At 33.1% G+C, this 17,314-nt stretch overlaps 2 protein-coding genes and 1 long non-coding RNA gene across 3 annotated transcripts; all 3 read right to left on the bottom strand.

Annotated features, from left to right (window-relative positions):
• Positions 1–1,023: 1,023 nt before the first annotated feature.
• On the bottom strand, positions 1,024–8,124 carry LOC107026359 (uncharacterized oxidoreductase At1g06690, chloroplastic). The gene is made up of 10 exons (XM_015227303.2): positions 7,640–8,124; positions 3,725–3,816; positions 3,585–3,625; positions 3,305–3,469; positions 3,196–3,218; positions 3,000–3,071; positions 2,605–2,772; positions 1,812–1,894; positions 1,671–1,733; positions 1,024–1,391 (listed from the first exon to the last, which is right to left on the bottom strand). The coding sequence occupies exons 1-10, from the start codon at positions 7,857–7,859 to the stop codon at positions 1,206–1,208; spliced, it is 1,113 nt and encodes a 370-aa protein (XP_015082789.1). The 5' UTR covers positions 7,860–8,124; the 3' UTR covers positions 1,024–1,205.
• Positions 8,125–11,068: 2,944 nt separating this feature from the next.
• On the bottom strand, positions 11,069–13,250 carry LOC114077859. Its single transcript, XR_003579140.1, has 2 exons — positions 13,132–13,250; positions 11,069–11,309 (listed from the first exon to the last, which is right to left on the bottom strand). It is a non-coding gene; the product is annotated as an uncharacterized LOC114077859 (long non-coding RNA).
• A 1,418-nt stretch (positions 13,251–14,668) lies between these two features.
• Positions 14,669–14,937, bottom strand: LOC107025552. Its single transcript, XM_015226333.2, has one exon. It carries the CDS (start codon positions 14,935–14,937, stop codon positions 14,713–14,715), a length of 225 nt encoding a protein of 74 aa, XP_015081819.1. The 3' UTR covers positions 14,669–14,712.
• Between the last annotated feature and the right edge of the window lie 2,377 nt (positions 14,938–17,314).

Raw genomic sequence — 17,314 nt, 5'->3', positions numbered from 1 at the left:
GAAACTTAACTTCATATATATATATATATATATATATATATATATATATATATAATACATATATATATATATAAAAATTGTAATGAATAATAAAATGTAACAATTACAAAATAAGAATAAAGACTTGTGGCAATGAAATGTTCATATAAAACTAAATTCAGAAGTCTAACAGAGAGAAAAAAAGACAAAAAGAAACAGAATATTTAAGAAAAAATACAATATAGACATTATTCTTATAAGATTGATGTATATATAGATGAAAAAATAAGTACAAAATTAGTACATAACTCTTTGAGTTCTTATTGACTCCTTTCATATCCTATCAAAATTCAAGAGTCTTCATCATCTACTTTTACTATAGAATAAAAATAATAGCCTAATAATCTTGGTAGGGATTTCATGAGATAAAGAAGTTGAATTTATATATATAGAATTGAAGGAATATCAAAAGATATCTTAAAGTTTTAGTTTAAATATTTGGAGGTTATGAATATGAAAAGATGAGAGTTATGAATATTAAGAGTATAAAAGTTGAATAAGTAATTAGAAAATAATAATAAATAAATGAAGAATATGAAAAAAAATTAAAGTTAGCAAATCATGTAGAAAGAACAACTAAAGTTCTTATCATGTAATTAAGCAGCTATGAATTTAAATTTGTGAAGCTAGAGTCATTCTTTAATAATAATCAAGAGGACATTATCAATGTGTCTCTCCATTTGTAGATTTGCACCCTTTAAATTATTAAATTTCGTTATTTATCATAAAGGATAATACTTTATCCACATCAAGTATATTATTCATGAGAGGGGTTAAGGAAAAAGTTATAAGAGGAGGAAAAGTAAAGAAATTTAGGTAAAGATTTTTTTTTTTTAAAATAATTATTATATACATATAGATTATAGATGATAAATACCGATAAATTAGATATTTAATTAGGAATTAATCCTAGGAAGTCTAAAAGTCATTAACATTTAATTAAATTTATACAATCAAATATTGAAATATTTTATAACAATTTAATTTATAGAAGCGGTAAAACCGTAATTCAACTTTCAACTTTTTTGTTCATACTTTTGGTAATATATGATATATTACCTTCTCGAAACCCCACTTATGAGCACGGATTACGATGTTGCTGCAGCAGCTTTATTAGTACTACTTACATTTCGAAGACTTTGTTAAATGTACATGTAAAATGATGTTTACAACTTTTCGACAGGGAAACCAACAACAGGTTTTACTTCTGATGCCAATGAACGAAGTTGGTCTATTTCTTGTTGGGTTAGTCTCCAACCCAATGCACCACCAAATTCTTTAGCCTGCTCTGCATTTTTGGCTCCTGGGATGGGAACAACATTCTCCTGTGCAATCAACCAATTCAGGACCACCTGTCAACCAAAACATCATATATAATCATTTCAGTGAATAATGGGTCCATCTATACCCCTTTTTTCTAATAGGTGCATCCATTTCTACCCTTCTCCTCCATCCAAACTAGCTCATGATTACATGCACCTAATCCGCACATCACATGTTGCACTCTCACATATGCTAAAAGACGACAAAGTAACTTATAGCTTCTACTATGATTGCATTCTAAACAAAGCTACACCTGAAGAATTAAGCTAGCGAAATCATGAGATTTTCGAGAAACAAGGAAGATATACCTGCGTTGAAGTCTTATTGTAGCTTTCTCCAATCTCCTTTATTCTATTTATGAGTGGCTGCAACTGCAAGTGCGCAAAAGTTCTTGAGCCATAAGAAGTGAAATTCTTAATAATCTCTAGTTATATAGTAAAAGCCCTTACTTTGGTAAGAACTTCAGGAGTATAGATCTGTCCGCGAGGGCCAGTGGGAGGATTTTCTGGAGTATATTTTCCAGTCAAAGCTCCTGCATTATAAGTTGGGAAATGTAACGAGTTTGGGCCGCATAATCCAAAGAAAAGTTGACGTGAATTTTCTTACTTTTAACTTGAAACAGAAAGCAATTAAGATGCTGAAACATGTCTTTATCAGGGTACAACATTAAGTTATTTAAAGCAAATTGCATAGCATACTAGTACATGAAAAAAGCATTGCAGAATCCTTGCATTTAATCGAGAAGACAGGTATGACATAAGAGTTATAACAGACTTCCTACGCCAATAAGATGGCTGGAGAGTGGAAGGGGTGTAGTTTCCGTCATTTCCTCCGTTCAAAACTGATACAGAAATCTGAAACCAACTGGTTGTATTCCGTAACCCCTTTACCTAGGCTCATTAGCAATTTTCTCACTGAGATGCATGGTCGTTTGGAAAGAATATTAACTATGTATTGTAAGTTAAATTTTGGTGCAAAAATAACTGGGACAGTAGACGGTTGCTATAGGGAGGAATTTTTAGCAAGTCTATATACATTTTCAGTAAACATTATTTACATGTGAGATGACATAAACATTAATACACAGGGGTGACAAAAGTGTAGGAAACCAGCTTCCAAATTTATGTTCAATAACAGCATAAAACCTCATTAACTATTTATTTCATGCCTGGTTCAACGAGGCCATAAATCGGGTCATTCTAGAACACATCTTCACAAGAAAACAGTTGTATCAGGTTTTACCTTGAGCAATGGGTGAATATGCAATCAACGTGACTCCCAATTCATCACAGGCGGCCTTGACACCATTTTGCTCAGGCAACCTGTATATCAGACTATAATTGACTTGATTTGAAGCTAGTGGAATACCTCTCCTCTTCAGCTGCTCATATGCATCGCGAAGACGCTTTTCTGAAACAAGAAATACTTCCATCGGCCAAATATTGTATGTAGCTGGCAATTTTTTATTCTTTATTTTTGGAAAAAGAGGACAATGCTTAGTTAATTTGACAGTCATATTCTCATAATACCCTTAATAAGAAAACAATCGGAAATATTATCGTGCGGGAGAAAGTAAGATTAGTCATCAAAAGGACTGTCCAATTATTTGATTGACTAGACACGAGTCACGAGTGTACCACTATAGTTAGATACTCCCACAGCTTTTACAAGGCCCTGCTCCACTGCATCTCCTAAACCGTCAATATAACCTGAAAAAAGGATTTTCTGATTGACTAAGCTTTGTCTATGTTAAATGTGAATTACAAGCTAAATCTTTGTTAAAGAAAAGCATCTTATTAGTTGAATTGAACAAGGGCATCAGACATGACAAACCTTCATTTCCCCATATTCCTGGCCTGAGAATTAGACCATAAAAGCTTTTATCAGCTATTGACTGTTTGTTTAAGAAAATTATCCGAAGAAGCGCGCTAAAGTAGCGTACCAGTGAAGTTGATAAAGATCAACTGAAGAAAGTTCCATACGTGCAAGAGAATCTTTTAGGGCCGCTAGGACACTTTGACGACCAAGCCTCCATGGTAATGCAGCAAATTTAGTTGCAACAGCAACCTCCACCTCTGGATCTTTTTCTTTTCTTTCCTTGATGAATCTGAAACAAAACATTAAATTATATTGGAGAAACAACAAATGTGAAGAACATGCAAATTGATATTCTTTTTTCCACAAGTAAAAATAATGAAGATTTAGAAGAACTCAAAGCTCACCTTCCTAGTAGTGTTTCAGAATTTATCGCACCGAATGAGAACTGCAAGTAGAGGGAAATAGTTGTTTTCTCGTGATTGTCCACTTCTTTGCACAATTTAGCAGACTAAGAAATAGCCAAAGTAAAAAACTATTTCCTCACCCTTGAACCATAAACCTCAGCAGTATCGATGAATGTGATTCCAGAATCAATGCTAGCATCAAAAGCAGTCTTTGCAGCCTTAAGTTTCTTATCTGTCATCATTCCAGTAAAAAAAAGAGTTAAACATATTGGTTATGATAATGGAGAAAGAGTGGCTGACATTTATCTTCAAAAGAAAAAAAGAGGGTGTTAGGATCCCATGACCTCCCAACACCCGTTTCATGCATCATGTTGCTTGACTCTGATACCACTTGGTAGGATCAAGCATAACTTTATTTCTTAACTAAGTCCACCAAGCAAGCGCCATGTTTGATCATGACTCCAACCCGAACCACCCCAGCCTCTTTGTGGGACTTGCCGTAGGCAAGATATTGGTGTTACCGAACAGAAGGAACCTGTTTGGTTCCACCGTATGTCCATTTTTTTCAAATTATGAAAATGCAAAACCTTAGCTTATTTTGTTTTATGTTTTAAAGAAAACATACAGGCTTGGACAGCATTGGAGATTTAGCATTTCTGACAAGTAATGACTAATTGACTGACAGTTCTTCAATCCGCTGCGGTCGCTGGCACTGTTATCTAAGCATATCTTCAGCCTTTAAGCACCATAGGGAAAGAACCTATCATTAAGCCCTTTCTTCATCACATACCTTATAGCACGCGCCCTTACATATGTTTAATTTTTTAGGTGCATATCTAATAGAATATCTTTGAGAAAAACTATTTTCTGTTCTCCTAGTGGAAATGTTCTGTGGTTGTTGGCAAGAAGAGAATAACAAGTATAACAGTCAGAAAGTAAAGATTTCTCGATTATTTTCCTTAACCTTCTTTTAAACTTTGGTTTAAAGGTTGCTCGCCCAAGCTCTAATAGAGCCAAACTTGTATTTGAATATTTGAAAAAAAAAAGAGAAACTTTCCCTTGTTAGCCAGGATGCAAGTGCACTCTTTTTTCTTAGTAAACGTGGAATAATAACTTGTTTGATCAAACTTCTAAAATCAGCTTATTATTAAAAGCACTTTTCAAAAAAAAGTATGTTTGATGAGAAGCAGCTAGTGTTTGGTTAATTAAATTAATAAGCACTTTTGGAGAAGCAATTAGTGTTTGACCAAACTTCTAAAAAGTGCTTTAAGTATATTTCATAGAAATGCTTTTCAAAAAAGTACTTTTGGAGAATAACTACTTTTTTAGCTTCCGTAAAACAACTTGTACTACTCGCAAAAACACTTAGTTTCTCCCATAAGCATGCTCAAACACCTTGGTTTTTTAAAATAAGCACTTTTTGAAAAGGAAAAAGAAAACACTTTTGGCCTTCCATAATCTTGGCCAAACAGGCAATAAGCCAGAAAATCTTTTTAAGAACCTTTTTATACAAAGAGTCCTCTGGGCTTTGGTCTAGTGGTAAAAGAGTAGGGCATGATATTTAAGTCAAGGATAGAGAGTGGGCTCATTATCCACAGAGTTTTGAGCAGTGCACCACAGGCCTCAGGTGATTTCTCTGTTAACAAAAGTAAAAAAATTGGATGAACAGCAACAACAAACTCAGTGTAGTCCCCCAAAGTAGGGTATGGAGAGGGTAGAGTCTATGCAGACTTTATCCCTACTTCAGATGTATAGAGTTTGTTTCTGATAAACCCTCGACTCAAGAGAAACAGTCCAAAGCAGTCCAGAAAAAGAAAGGATGGAAGTACAAGAAACAAGATAGTAACAAAAAACAACAGATCATAACATAGCAATGCTACAGCGGAACAGTACTATAGTTGAAGTACAAGAAACAACAATAGTAACAAAAATTGAAGGACAAGAAACTACAAGAGTAATACTATGAGCACTAGTATGGACAAACAGCAAGACAATGCATTCCCACGTACTAACCATATACCCTTATGCGTGTCCTCCACAACTTTCTATCTAAGGTCAGGTCTTCAGTAAGCTACTTAACAAGAAACAAAAGAAAGATGTGATATTTGAATTAGTAAAACAACTCATTTTAGGAGAAATGGTAGGATCCTTTACAAGGAGGGAAGAAGACATTCTAAATAAACAGAACATGACACTACTCACAAGGGAGGATTGGAGTGTTACACTAATTGCAGGAAACTGGCGACAGAGTCAAAAGTAGAAGTGTAATTTGGGTCATCAGAATCCCCTTCAAAGACTACATCACAATAATACGCTTCAATGTTTGTTATATTTGCTGAAACAACTCTAGTTTTTTCAACTTATAAAACTGCTTCTTAGACATTAATGTAGCCCGGAGTAAACTCAGTTGTTTCTAACATGTTTATGCTGTTATAGCAATTGCAACCTCATCATCCACATTGAGGGAAAACAATGATGAAGATATTGTCACAAGCTAGAGGCCAAAATAGCTATACATTTCCTGAATATCTTCAAGGAATTAGAAAGGAAAAATAAATCTAACGACGGCAGTAATTCCAGTAGCAACAGTAACTAATATCAACATATTTTATCAAAGGAAACATAAGTAGGAATGCGCCTGGTCCTTAAGAGATGACGTGTTTTTTCTGCTTTACAGGATTCCATGGTCCACAAGTGTAATAACAGTTGTATTTTTTCTGCTTTGCAGGATATTCTCAACTCCACTTTCTTGGGACTCTTTACTATCCAAGAGAAAACCTCTATGTGATTGAGTATATCCTTCTCTACCTATTGCAGGTCAAGGTCTTCTTCTTTGTACCCTTCAAATGCAGATACATTTCCTTCAAAGATAAATCTTTCACGGAGCTACTTTTCATCCTAAACATGCGATTCTCTTGGTTCAACCAAACAAGCGACTTCTCTTTCAAACTCTCAGTTTCTCATTGAAATACCACAGGTAATGTGATTAAGAAAATCACATTCAGCTGGTGGAATGAACAGATCAAGGTTACTCACTACTGTAAGATTGTCCTGATTTTTATGACAGCCATGTGCTGGTGAACATTGCACAAAGTGCCATTAGGCCTCAATCCCAATTTCCTTCTTGCTTCGGAACAATTATATTGGGGCATTCCCTTCAAGCTATATGTTCAATACCCGCAAACAAGAGTATCTAGCTCTCTATGTATAATTCTCTTAAATTTCCAGAATGAATATCCTACTAAATCCTTGACTTATAAAAAATTAGAGTAATACTAAGAGATAGCAAGGGAAAAGAGGGACATAGTGTAGTACTTTAGTTACGATTCCTCCGAACCTACTAACTCTGGCTTAATCCGTGTTAAAAATTCACTTATTTTAACCCAAATCCATAATGATCAAATAATGGATTCCAAGCAGCAATGTTAAACAGTCAAGTTTTACCTGACCAAATAAGAAATGTGTACCCAAACTCAGCAGTTAGCACAGAATCAGTTCACAGGATTTAGCAATTGCAGTATTGTTATAGTAAGGGCCCGTTTGGATGGGCTTAATAGAAGCAGCTTTAAAAAAGTACTTTTGAAAGTGCTGAAACTTATTTTTAAAATAAGCAGTTATGTGTTTGGATAAAAGTGCTGAAGTTGCTATGCCAAACGTGAAAAGGGAAAAATGGAAGAAAGAGATGTTAGGGTTATGTGGATAATTTGGAGATTGTATAAAAATATAAAGGGCAGCTTATAAGCTAAAAAAAAAAAAAGCACCCCTACCCCAGCTTTTAACTTTTGACTTAAAATAAGTTTTTTTTTAACTTAAAATAAGTTATTTTGAATATTGCCAAACAGCTAAATAAGTCAAAAATCAGCTTTTAAGTTAGTTTGACCAGCTTTTAAGCTGAGCCAAACAGTCTCTAAGGGCCGGAAGCAAACCCTCACCAAAAAGATGTAAAAAGTTTTTAGTATAATCAACCAACTAAGCTACTAAATAAATAAATGAGATAATGAGGATTACCCAAAATTATCAAAAAGTTTGTGATATGAAACAAAAAAAGAAGTTACCATCCCATTCGAAGTTGTTCCAATAGCTTGTGTCACCCCAAGACCAAGCCCCAATTCCAAGCTTAGTTACCTTCAAATCAGAGCCACCAAGCTTCACCTTTTCTTCTTCTTCTGAGTTAAGTTTAACACTACTCTCAGCTGCTACACCTCTGATTTTCTGTTTCTGACCCCTCATTGGGCTTAAACAACACAAACACCCAATGCTCAAATGCAAAGCCATGTCGTATTAACAAAACTGTGAATCAAATTTCAACTATTTGTATATGATGGATGAGACAAGTGTTCGGTTAATGTCACTTCACGTAACTACTCTCTCTTACAATTACGAAATTTTGACACAAATTATAAGAATTATTCAAAAAAAAGAGCTTTCAACTTTATACTCTTAAAAGTAAAATATTATATCAAAACATTGTTATATGCGAACAGTTAGAAACTAAAAAATTGTTTTATAACTGTTCTACAAACATATTAAAACAGAGGAAAAAAAATAAAAACAAATATCATATATATATACATGTAAGTGTGGAACCACACACAAGTGGTAGATTTGTCTATTTTTTAATTTTTTATATATTTTAAAATTATATAAAATACTATAAATCATAATAATTAACAACTAAAAAATTGATATATTTCTGCAACATAAAATGGAACATAAGAAGTAACATGGATTATTTAATTTGAAAATTATGTTAAAAGACATTGTAAATCTCAATAATCAAGAATATATTAATTCTTGAAATTTTATTTGTGCTAAATATTTTGGGACAAGGAATGTAACATATATTATTTGAAAGAAAAAATCTTTTTGACCGAAAAATTTGGCCAGAGAATGAGATTTTTTCTATATAATTTTTATCCTTTTAGCTTGAATACCTTTTATTAAAAAGATGGAAAAAAATCTTTTTTTTAAAATAAACAAAATATTATAGTTTTAAAAATTTCTGGCCATTTAGCACTTTTTTATTTAAAAATTATAATAATTAACAACTTAAAATATATAAAAATTATATAAAAATTTAATTGCCTCTTAAAATTATGTCGATGTCACATAAAGTGAGACACAAAATTATGAATATTGCACTAACACTTATATCTAGTATATATAAATAAATAATGATAGATACATAAGCCTGAAATTTAGGCCACAAGTGTCGCACATGAGAAGTAGATTCATTTCGCTAGTGTAATGGCATTTGTTTGTACACGTCTCTTTGCAAATCCAATTCTTTCACGCCCAAAAGAATAATTAAACAAATGAAAATTTTATTTATTTTTAAAAAAGTAAATAATAAAATGAAAGCGGAGGGTTAAACGGAGTGGTGTAGGATTTTATTATTAAAAAATAATATCTGGTTCTTTTTTTTTAGACACGGTAAGGAGTTTATTTTTTTTAAAAAAAATCTTTTGTGAAAAAAAAGTTCGGCAAGGAAAAGAGGTATTGAATAGCAAGTTCCAAATTTTGTCTCATTAAGATATTTATTTCTTTAACTATGAAATTCATAAATGGAGTGGTTGAAGGTTCATGTCAATAGCCACTAACTTCTAACCTGTCGGGAGATAATAGGTAGTGACTATATATTGACATGGACCTTTAACCACTCGATTATACTTTTTGTAGGTTACCATTATACTTTTTGTAGTGATAGGGTACGGTGAAAGGAGTAGATGATGGAGTGGGTGAGAAAAATGTTTTGATTATTATATAGTGGTACTTTAGTCTTTAACTAATACTTTAATCTTTAACTTTTACCATTATACAGTCATTTCGGGATTTCAACAAGTTTCAGAATATAGATGAAATGGGAGCGGAGGGTTAAATGGGGTGGTGAAGGAATAGTAATGTCACGATCAATAATAATATATGGCTCATTTTTTTATTTTTATAGTTACCACATTATGATTTAAGTTTTGATTTATTGAGATAGATAATTAAATATCCACTGTATTCCATTATATTAGTACCATTGAATTTATGATATTATAGGAACTGAAACTTAATCATAGGCTTGAAATTTAAGAAACATGAGACTTGACATATTAATTGACCTTATGATTTAGAAATTTATTATAGAATTGAATGAGTATTGTTTAAGGCTAGACATATAGTAATATAAGTGTCTACAGACTCGTTTGCTAAAGAATATTGTATATTTGATAGATTAGAAATGTTTTGAGACATTGTGGAAAGGAAAAACATTAGAGTATTAGCTTGCTTGACTTCGGTTCTTCAGTGGAGGTAGGTTATGGTTTATTCTATGTGATAGAAAGACTCCTAATAGTGATTAATAGTTATAGAGTAATGTTGTGAAGTTTTCTATGTACTTAATTGTTGTGGTTTGAAAATTTATGTGTCGTCGAAAATCCCAAGACTCCGAACTCCTTAATCTTGAATTCGCTCTATCAAAGTGATGCATTGAATAAAGAAGGCTTGATAAAATATTGTTAATGAAGTGGAAAGTGATAATACAAAATGAATAATTAACTATATTGTTGGATCAGATGCCACGAGCCGACACAATATGATTTGATCGGGTGTCACGTTCTGCACGACAATATTAAAGGAAAACATCTTAAAATAACTTAATGTACTCAATCTCAAAAAATGTCATTTCTCTAAAGAGCGTGACTGTGCGGTGTGGATGCATGAGTCCTCAAGTGTGTTTTTAATATTGTGACTAGTTACATACTTGTTACAATACTGTTGTCACTTGTTCATGTTGTTTGCCACCTGCTAAGTGTTATAGTTGATTTCATACTATTACTTTACGCATATTGATTTCTATTTGAGTCGGTCGATGATATCACCTGTAGTAACACCTACTTGTATTTTTTTTTTGTTTGCCTTTGTGGAGTGCAGTAAGCGTATTAACAACTTCGTCTCGCCCTTAGCTCTATCCAATCTCCAACATATCGGGTTCTAGGGTTAATAGTCATTCTAGCTNTGTTTGCCTTTGTGGAGTGCAGTAAGCGTATTAACAACTTCGACTCGCCCTTAGCTCTATCCAATCTCCAACATATCGGGTTCTAGGGTTAATAGTCATTCTAGCTCGTGTTGAATTTTCTCAGTCATGACATGATGTTCCTAGTTTTCGAACACAAACTATTTTATTTATCTATTATGGTGTTTTTAATACTCTTGTCTATTAGACTTGGTACTTTTGGATTAAATTTCTTTAGTGTGATGACTTTTAGGTTTTGAAAAACGATATTTAATAGAATCTAGTGGAATTTCATTTTTTACATTAATAAGTTTTGAATTTTCGCATTACGATAGTATTTCGTAAGCTGAACAATTAACATGTCACGACCCGGAGGTACACCTTAGATGTAACACAACTTACTTGAACTCAAAGGAGTCTCATACAAGCCCTTAGCATACTATACCATAAGATATAAGAAATGATGCGAAATTTAAAAACTTTATCCATACAATCGAAGTCTTTTATAAAAGAAAGCGAAAGTCTAACTTGTCTCAAATAGCCATCTAATACAATTCTTGAACAAAAAATAGAGGCACAATCCTTTCACATAATTCAAACCATAAAATAACTAGAAAGAAACTACTAATGATTCATACGTCCTCGAATCTTGAGGACTCACCACAAGCTAGGAGAATAGTCAATCTAAGCTTGAACCAATAGAAGATCACCTTAAGAACTGGAACCTACACTTAAAGAAAAATGTAGAAAATATGAGTTAGTACAAACATGCACTAAGTATGATAGCCATGCATAAAAATTTTTGAAAACAAGTTAAAAGGGATATTTAGTTGAAAATCATGATCTACCAAGTTTGAAAATCATCATGTACTTTTAGTATGAAGGCATAAGCCACAAGCGTATTCAATATATAAATCATCATAGCATAATAGAATCGTTTCATAAGTAATTCTAAGTTATATTTATGTAATGTATAAATAAAAATCTCATAATTCCATCTACACTAAGTACCACTTTTAGTCCACCATAATCATACTATAATCATACTTATCATTCTTTATTCTCATTTTTAGTTAGCACTCATTAGACAAAGAAACATTCACATTTAATAGGTCATATCAAGAAAAGCAACTCATAACAACAATCTAAGTTAAGCACCCATGTTTACATTTAGCTCTCATATCCACATTCTTGATAACATCATTATAAGCGTATTCATTTCATAAGACATTATAACATTTGAGGAACACATCATAACTATTCTCAAAGCCTATTTATACAATGCGTGGATGAAGTCTCATACCCCCACCCACACTTCATAGAGCTTCTTGAGTAACCATAGTGCATAACTCACATTTTTGTTCATGATGGAAGAATCTCTAACCGATATAGACCATGTGAGTAAATCATGGAATTCGGTATGGTCCACACCAGAAATAGTTGGTCTACTTGCCTAAGGTAGAGCTGGTAACATTTTAGCTTAGGTGGATCCACTAGCTAATATCCTATGTGGGCACATAGTTATGGGATAAGAATGTTGTCACTAGAAACCCGACCTTACATAGAAAGAGCTTTCACCTCACAATATCTACTCGGTGCTAAGCATTAAATTCCCATAGAGTAGTAAATTCTCTTTTAACATTATTACACATGAAAGGGATGTCATTTGTCTAACGGTTCAAGGTACATCATTACACATAAATGGAATGTCATAAGTCTACTGATTCAAGGTACATCATTAGAATAACTCATTGAATCCTCATGAAAGTGATACCATTGGTCTACCGATTCAAGATTTATCATTAAAATAGTTCATTGATTCATAATCAAAGGGATACCATTGATCTACCGATCCAATACAAAGACTTAGAATGATTCATTAGTCATTTATAAAAAGGATGACATTGCCTACCGATTCAAGGTTCATTAAGTCGAGATAACTTTTAGCTACACAAGAAAGGGATGCCCTTAGCCTACCGATTCAAGATATATCAATCAAGATCACTTTTATTCACACATGAAAAGGATGTCATTGACCTACCGTTCATTTAGGTGAGGAAAGTCTTCCACATCATCACAATTACATTATAGTCATAATCACATTCCTCCTAGGTATTCACAAAGCATGTACATAAGCACCATGATTATACAAAATTCTCATAGTTCGACTTTCAAGGACCAATGAATCAAATTCAATCAACGCACGTAGAATTACTACATTAGGAATGGATAATAACATGATTCAAGTAATCAACTCATAACATTCATAATTCTATAGCAATCTACGTTCATCAATCAATACCTACACTTTAAGATCCGATTTGGAAAAATGGTATAATTCATGAATTCTTGAGTAATCCAACTTAAAATCATATAAAATCATTAATATATCTATAAACAAACATAATTCAATCATTTTAAACGAATTTGAAAAGATTCCATGAGATTGAAGTCAAATTCCAACTTTTGGATTTTCTAGTTTCGAAATTGAGGGTTTTGGAAGGGCGCTATGGATGAAGGATACCCATAGATGAAAAAATATCATACCTTATAGAAGATTAACCACCAATTTGAGGAAAAAATCTTGATTCTTCACCCCCTAGCTTCATTGTTCTTCTTCTTCCTTGGAGTTCTAGAGGAGATTTTGGGAAAAAGTTGGTTATAGACTTGGGGTCTTGGGATTATGAGATATGTGAGGTGGTTAATGACTTAAAAAGTCTTATATATGTCTATTAAAACAATATAAAATTACTATACATTAAACAAACATAATTAGGAATTTACATAAAAACTCTCACCTTAGCCGAACCTTGGGCAGACTTGCACGCACGATCCACGGTTCGTGAGTGGGTCTACGGGGTGTCCTGCAGGTCCGCATGTGGTGGTTTTCAGCTCCCCACTTGGGGTCTTGACCCATGAGCCTCTCCCATGAGACGTGGATGGACCTGCGCCGCGTAGGTCCTATCCGTGGCTCACTTGATTTGGGCAGTTTTTGGCTTAGGCTTTAGGGTCATCCTCAAAGACCCTTGGTTGATCCTTGGGGAGTCGTACCTTAACGTTTAACCTCTAAACCCCTCATCCTAAGTAGGGGAAACCATTTTATTATTCTAACCCACACAACAAACTCTAAAATTCTCACGTAAGGCTCTAGTTTAGGCTACTAATTTTACATTAGGCTCTAGTGTAGTTTACTACTTTTCTGGAATGTTACATAACATTAGTTGGATTTGAATTCGTTGGTTTGTCTACCTAGAAGGTTAAGTGTGGTGCCATTAATAACTCATTTTGGATCGTGACATTATATCAACTTATCAAATTCAAAGTAACTATCTCAATATCATTATATATACTGAAAATGCACAAATTCCCCTTTGAATTTATCCCAAAAAATCAGTTACACATTTAGACTAGGGAAAAAGGACAAATATATCCCCAAACTTTCATAAATGGTATGTGTATACCCCTCGTTATACTTTTAGGACACCAGTACCCTTACCGTTCAAATTTTAAAACGTATGTATCCTTTACACTGACGGAGATACACGTGTCTCAATCTTAATGGCCGACCCGATATTTGTTAAACTTCTACTTAAAATTGAAAATTCACCCGAAATTAAAGTAAAAACCCACCCAAATACTTATATCCACAACCCAAAAATATTAACCCAAATCTCCCAAATTAATTCACTTAATATCAAATTAAGTAATTTAAACATTTTTTTAATAGCATCTTTCCCCCAATCTTCATCCCCAAATCATCCTCAACAGTCAACACTAAATCCTCCAATTTCTCATCAACTTCATGAGAGGAAGACCCATCCAATCATATTCATCCCCAAAGCATCCTCTATTTTCTCTTTAACTTCCTCACATGTTTCTTGATCCATTTAACCTTTTCTTTGACTAAATCAATTATTTACTCATTACCATCATCATACCTTTGTATTAGATTTGATCAAATCTCACCGGAAGCTGTTGGAAGACTTTTTTTTTAAGAACACAACAAAGAATATAAATAGCAACATGAAACATGATTATATTAAGTCTTTTTCGCAAATTGTAGAAGAAAGACATAAACAACTTCATTTTCAGTTACCAAATGCACCTGAATACATTACAACAAAAATCTTATTTTTCAATCTCCATTGCTTGTGCAGCTTTAGCTTTGGCTAATGGAGTCATCCTTGTCTTCAATTTTTTCTTCTCAACTTGAAATCCATTACCACCTTTCTTCTTCTTGTCCTTACCATCCACCTTCATCTTGTTCTTTTTTGCTTGTAGCTTCTTCGCTAGTTTTTCTTCCTCTTCTAGTGCTGTTTTTTTTGGGCGACCCAAGTCACTTTTCTTCGACATTTTGGCGACGGTGGCTGCTCTCTGCGATTTGGGGTTAGATTGCCTTCCAAAATTAAAAACATTATTGATTTGGGGGTTTTTGGTTTGGTATTATGTATTTGGGTGGGTTTTAAAATTAGTATGGGTGGTCTTTTAATTTTGGATAAGAAATTTAACAAATATTAGATGGACGGTTAAGATTGAGACATGTATATCTCCGTTAGTATAAAGGACATATATGTTCCAAAATTTGGACGGTAAGGGTCTGGTGTTCTAAAAGTATAACGAGGGGTATACACATACCATTAACGAAAGTTCGGGGGTATATTCATCCTTTTTCCCTTTAGACTATCATAACGACCTATTACACACCTTTATTACTTAAAAGTGAATTTAATACCACCCTGAAGTGTGTAACACCATTCACATAATGTGTGGTGTATTACACTCGCTACCACGTCAGCGCCATGACATAAATTATAATTTTTTTTTTATCATTTTTATTTTATTTTTGTATTAATTAACTTTTCTTTTATTAACTATATTTCAAACTAATTAACTCCTAATTAATGATTAATTTTTAAAAATAATTATATATATCTTCTTCATCACTAAATTTCACTCACTTCACCTCTCATCTCACCGAAAAAATCATGATCAACCACTTTACTATTTAAAAGTCAATTTAATCGTCTTGCACCACTTTCTTTTCTATTTTCTTTCCTAGTAAAAATTATTGTTTAATTTGTAATCATGTTGTTAAGAGATCTCTAGAAAAAATTGTCATAATTCCAAAGAACATATCAATTTAGACATGTTCAGGTTTTCTGTAAATTAATTTAGTTGTTTTCCTGTATGGGAATATAGTATACAAGATATTGTCGGTAAAAATTCAATACACCGATACAATCTAATCGTAAGCCTGTACAGACTTTCCGTCAGAGAAAACTTCTTATGGAGTCTTAAGAAATGCTTTTTATGTTTCATTCCTCAAGAATTATCTCTCTTCCTCTCTTTTTCTTTTATTGAACAAGTAATAATTTTAATTTTTAATGGGTCTCTTGTGAAGATGAAGAGAATAATTGATGGGGTATGAAGAAAAAGATGGTGGGGTGAGAAGAAGGATATGAGAGGCGGGGAGGTTGATTTTTTTTTACTTTAATTTTTATATCTGACGCACATCTTTTTAGTTTATTTTTTATTTTTTTCCACATCAGTTTTAGGGTGTAAATTAATTAACTCTTAAATAATAAAAGTGTGTAATAGGTCATTGTAACGATTCGAAAAAATAAATAAATTAAATAATAGGTACCTAAGGTGATTTAATTATTAATTAAAAATCTGAAATTTTAAGGGCATAATGGTCCTTTCACGTATTAATTAAAATAAATCAGATTTGTATTAATCAAATTTAAATCCTATTTGACTAAGTCTTGAATTTATTCTCCTAATCCTAATAACACACTCTCACTCTCTCTCACGTTCTCCATATCTCTCTCTCACGTTGGTTTCTGCCAAAAATAATTTCAAGAACTGAAAATACATCAAGAGTTAATCACACTTGAAGAATTCACAAGAAATTTTAAGTAAAAGAAAAAGTAATCAAAACGTCAAGGCTAAGAGAGGTTCGTCGAGTGCGGTGTGTTAGGACCGAAAATAAGCAGGTGTAAACGCGGAAGCTAGCAAAGCAAACCTCAAAAGACCACGAGTAAGAAGACAACGGGAAATATACCAAAAGATACAAAGATTTAACGTGGTTCAGTCAATCGACCTACGTCCACAAAGGAGATGAGAAATCCACTATAAATATGAGAGTACAAAATACAGAGAGAAACAACCTCAACCAATTCACTCGGAATACATGGAAGGTTCACACAAGTGATAACGTATCAAGCTTGTGACCCATAAATTCTCCCTCTAACCAAAACTCACAAATCCTTTAAGACTACATTGTGAATGCTGATTAAGTTAGAAGGAACATGCCTCTATTTATAGAGTCCTAAACCTTTTCCTACAAGAAAAGGATTAGTCAATCCAAAACCTTTTCCTACAAGGAAAACCTATTTATGGTAAGAAATTTAGGGCAAATAAAACCCAACAAATCTCCCCCTTGGCCTGAATTTCTGACGAAATAAATTTGTCCACCTTCTTTACTTAATCTTCAACAACTTGCTTCTCCTCTCCATAATCTCCTTTACAAAATTTATGTCTCAACACAGAGAACATCTCTGAAACAATTTCTCCAACAAAATCTTCGTTACTGTCAAAAAGGTTGCGGCTAGAACTACACCCGTCAAGATGAACACCTCTTTCTAACCTGGTTCAATCATCGATTATCGAACCACTAAACCTGACTCCGTCATTGAATCTGGCTCTGATACCACTTGTTAGGACCGAA

Source organism: Solanum pennellii, chromosome 7, assembly GCF_001406875.1.
Source record: "Solanum pennellii chromosome 7, SPENNV200".
Taxonomy (NCBI): Eukaryota; Viridiplantae; Streptophyta; class Magnoliopsida; order Solanales; family Solanaceae; genus Solanum; species Solanum pennellii.
The sequence above is the reverse complement of the archived record's forward strand: the minus strand, read 5'-3'. Positions and strand labels throughout refer to the sequence as shown.

What these genes read in the sequence shown, in the direction of transcription:
- LOC107026359 (XM_015227303.2), bottom strand. Translation starts at nt 7,859, where the DNA reads ATGGCTTTGCATTTGAGCATTGGGTGTTTGTGTTGTTTAAGCCCAATG. An exon ending in CTGAGGTTTATGGTTCAAGG is followed by an intron (nt 3,626 to 3,724) that starts GTGAGGAAATAG and finishes CTCTACTTGCAG; the next exon opens with TTCTCATTCGGTGCGATAAA. An exon ending in TCTGAAACACTACTAGGAAG is followed by an intron (nt 3,470 to 3,584) that starts GTGAGCTTTGAG and finishes GTTTTGTTTCAG; the next exon opens with ATTCATCAAGGAAAGAAAAG.
- LOC107025552 (XM_015226333.2), bottom strand. Translation starts at nt 14,937, where the DNA reads ATGTCGAAGAAAAGTGACTTGGGTCGCCCAAAAAAAACAGCACTAGAA.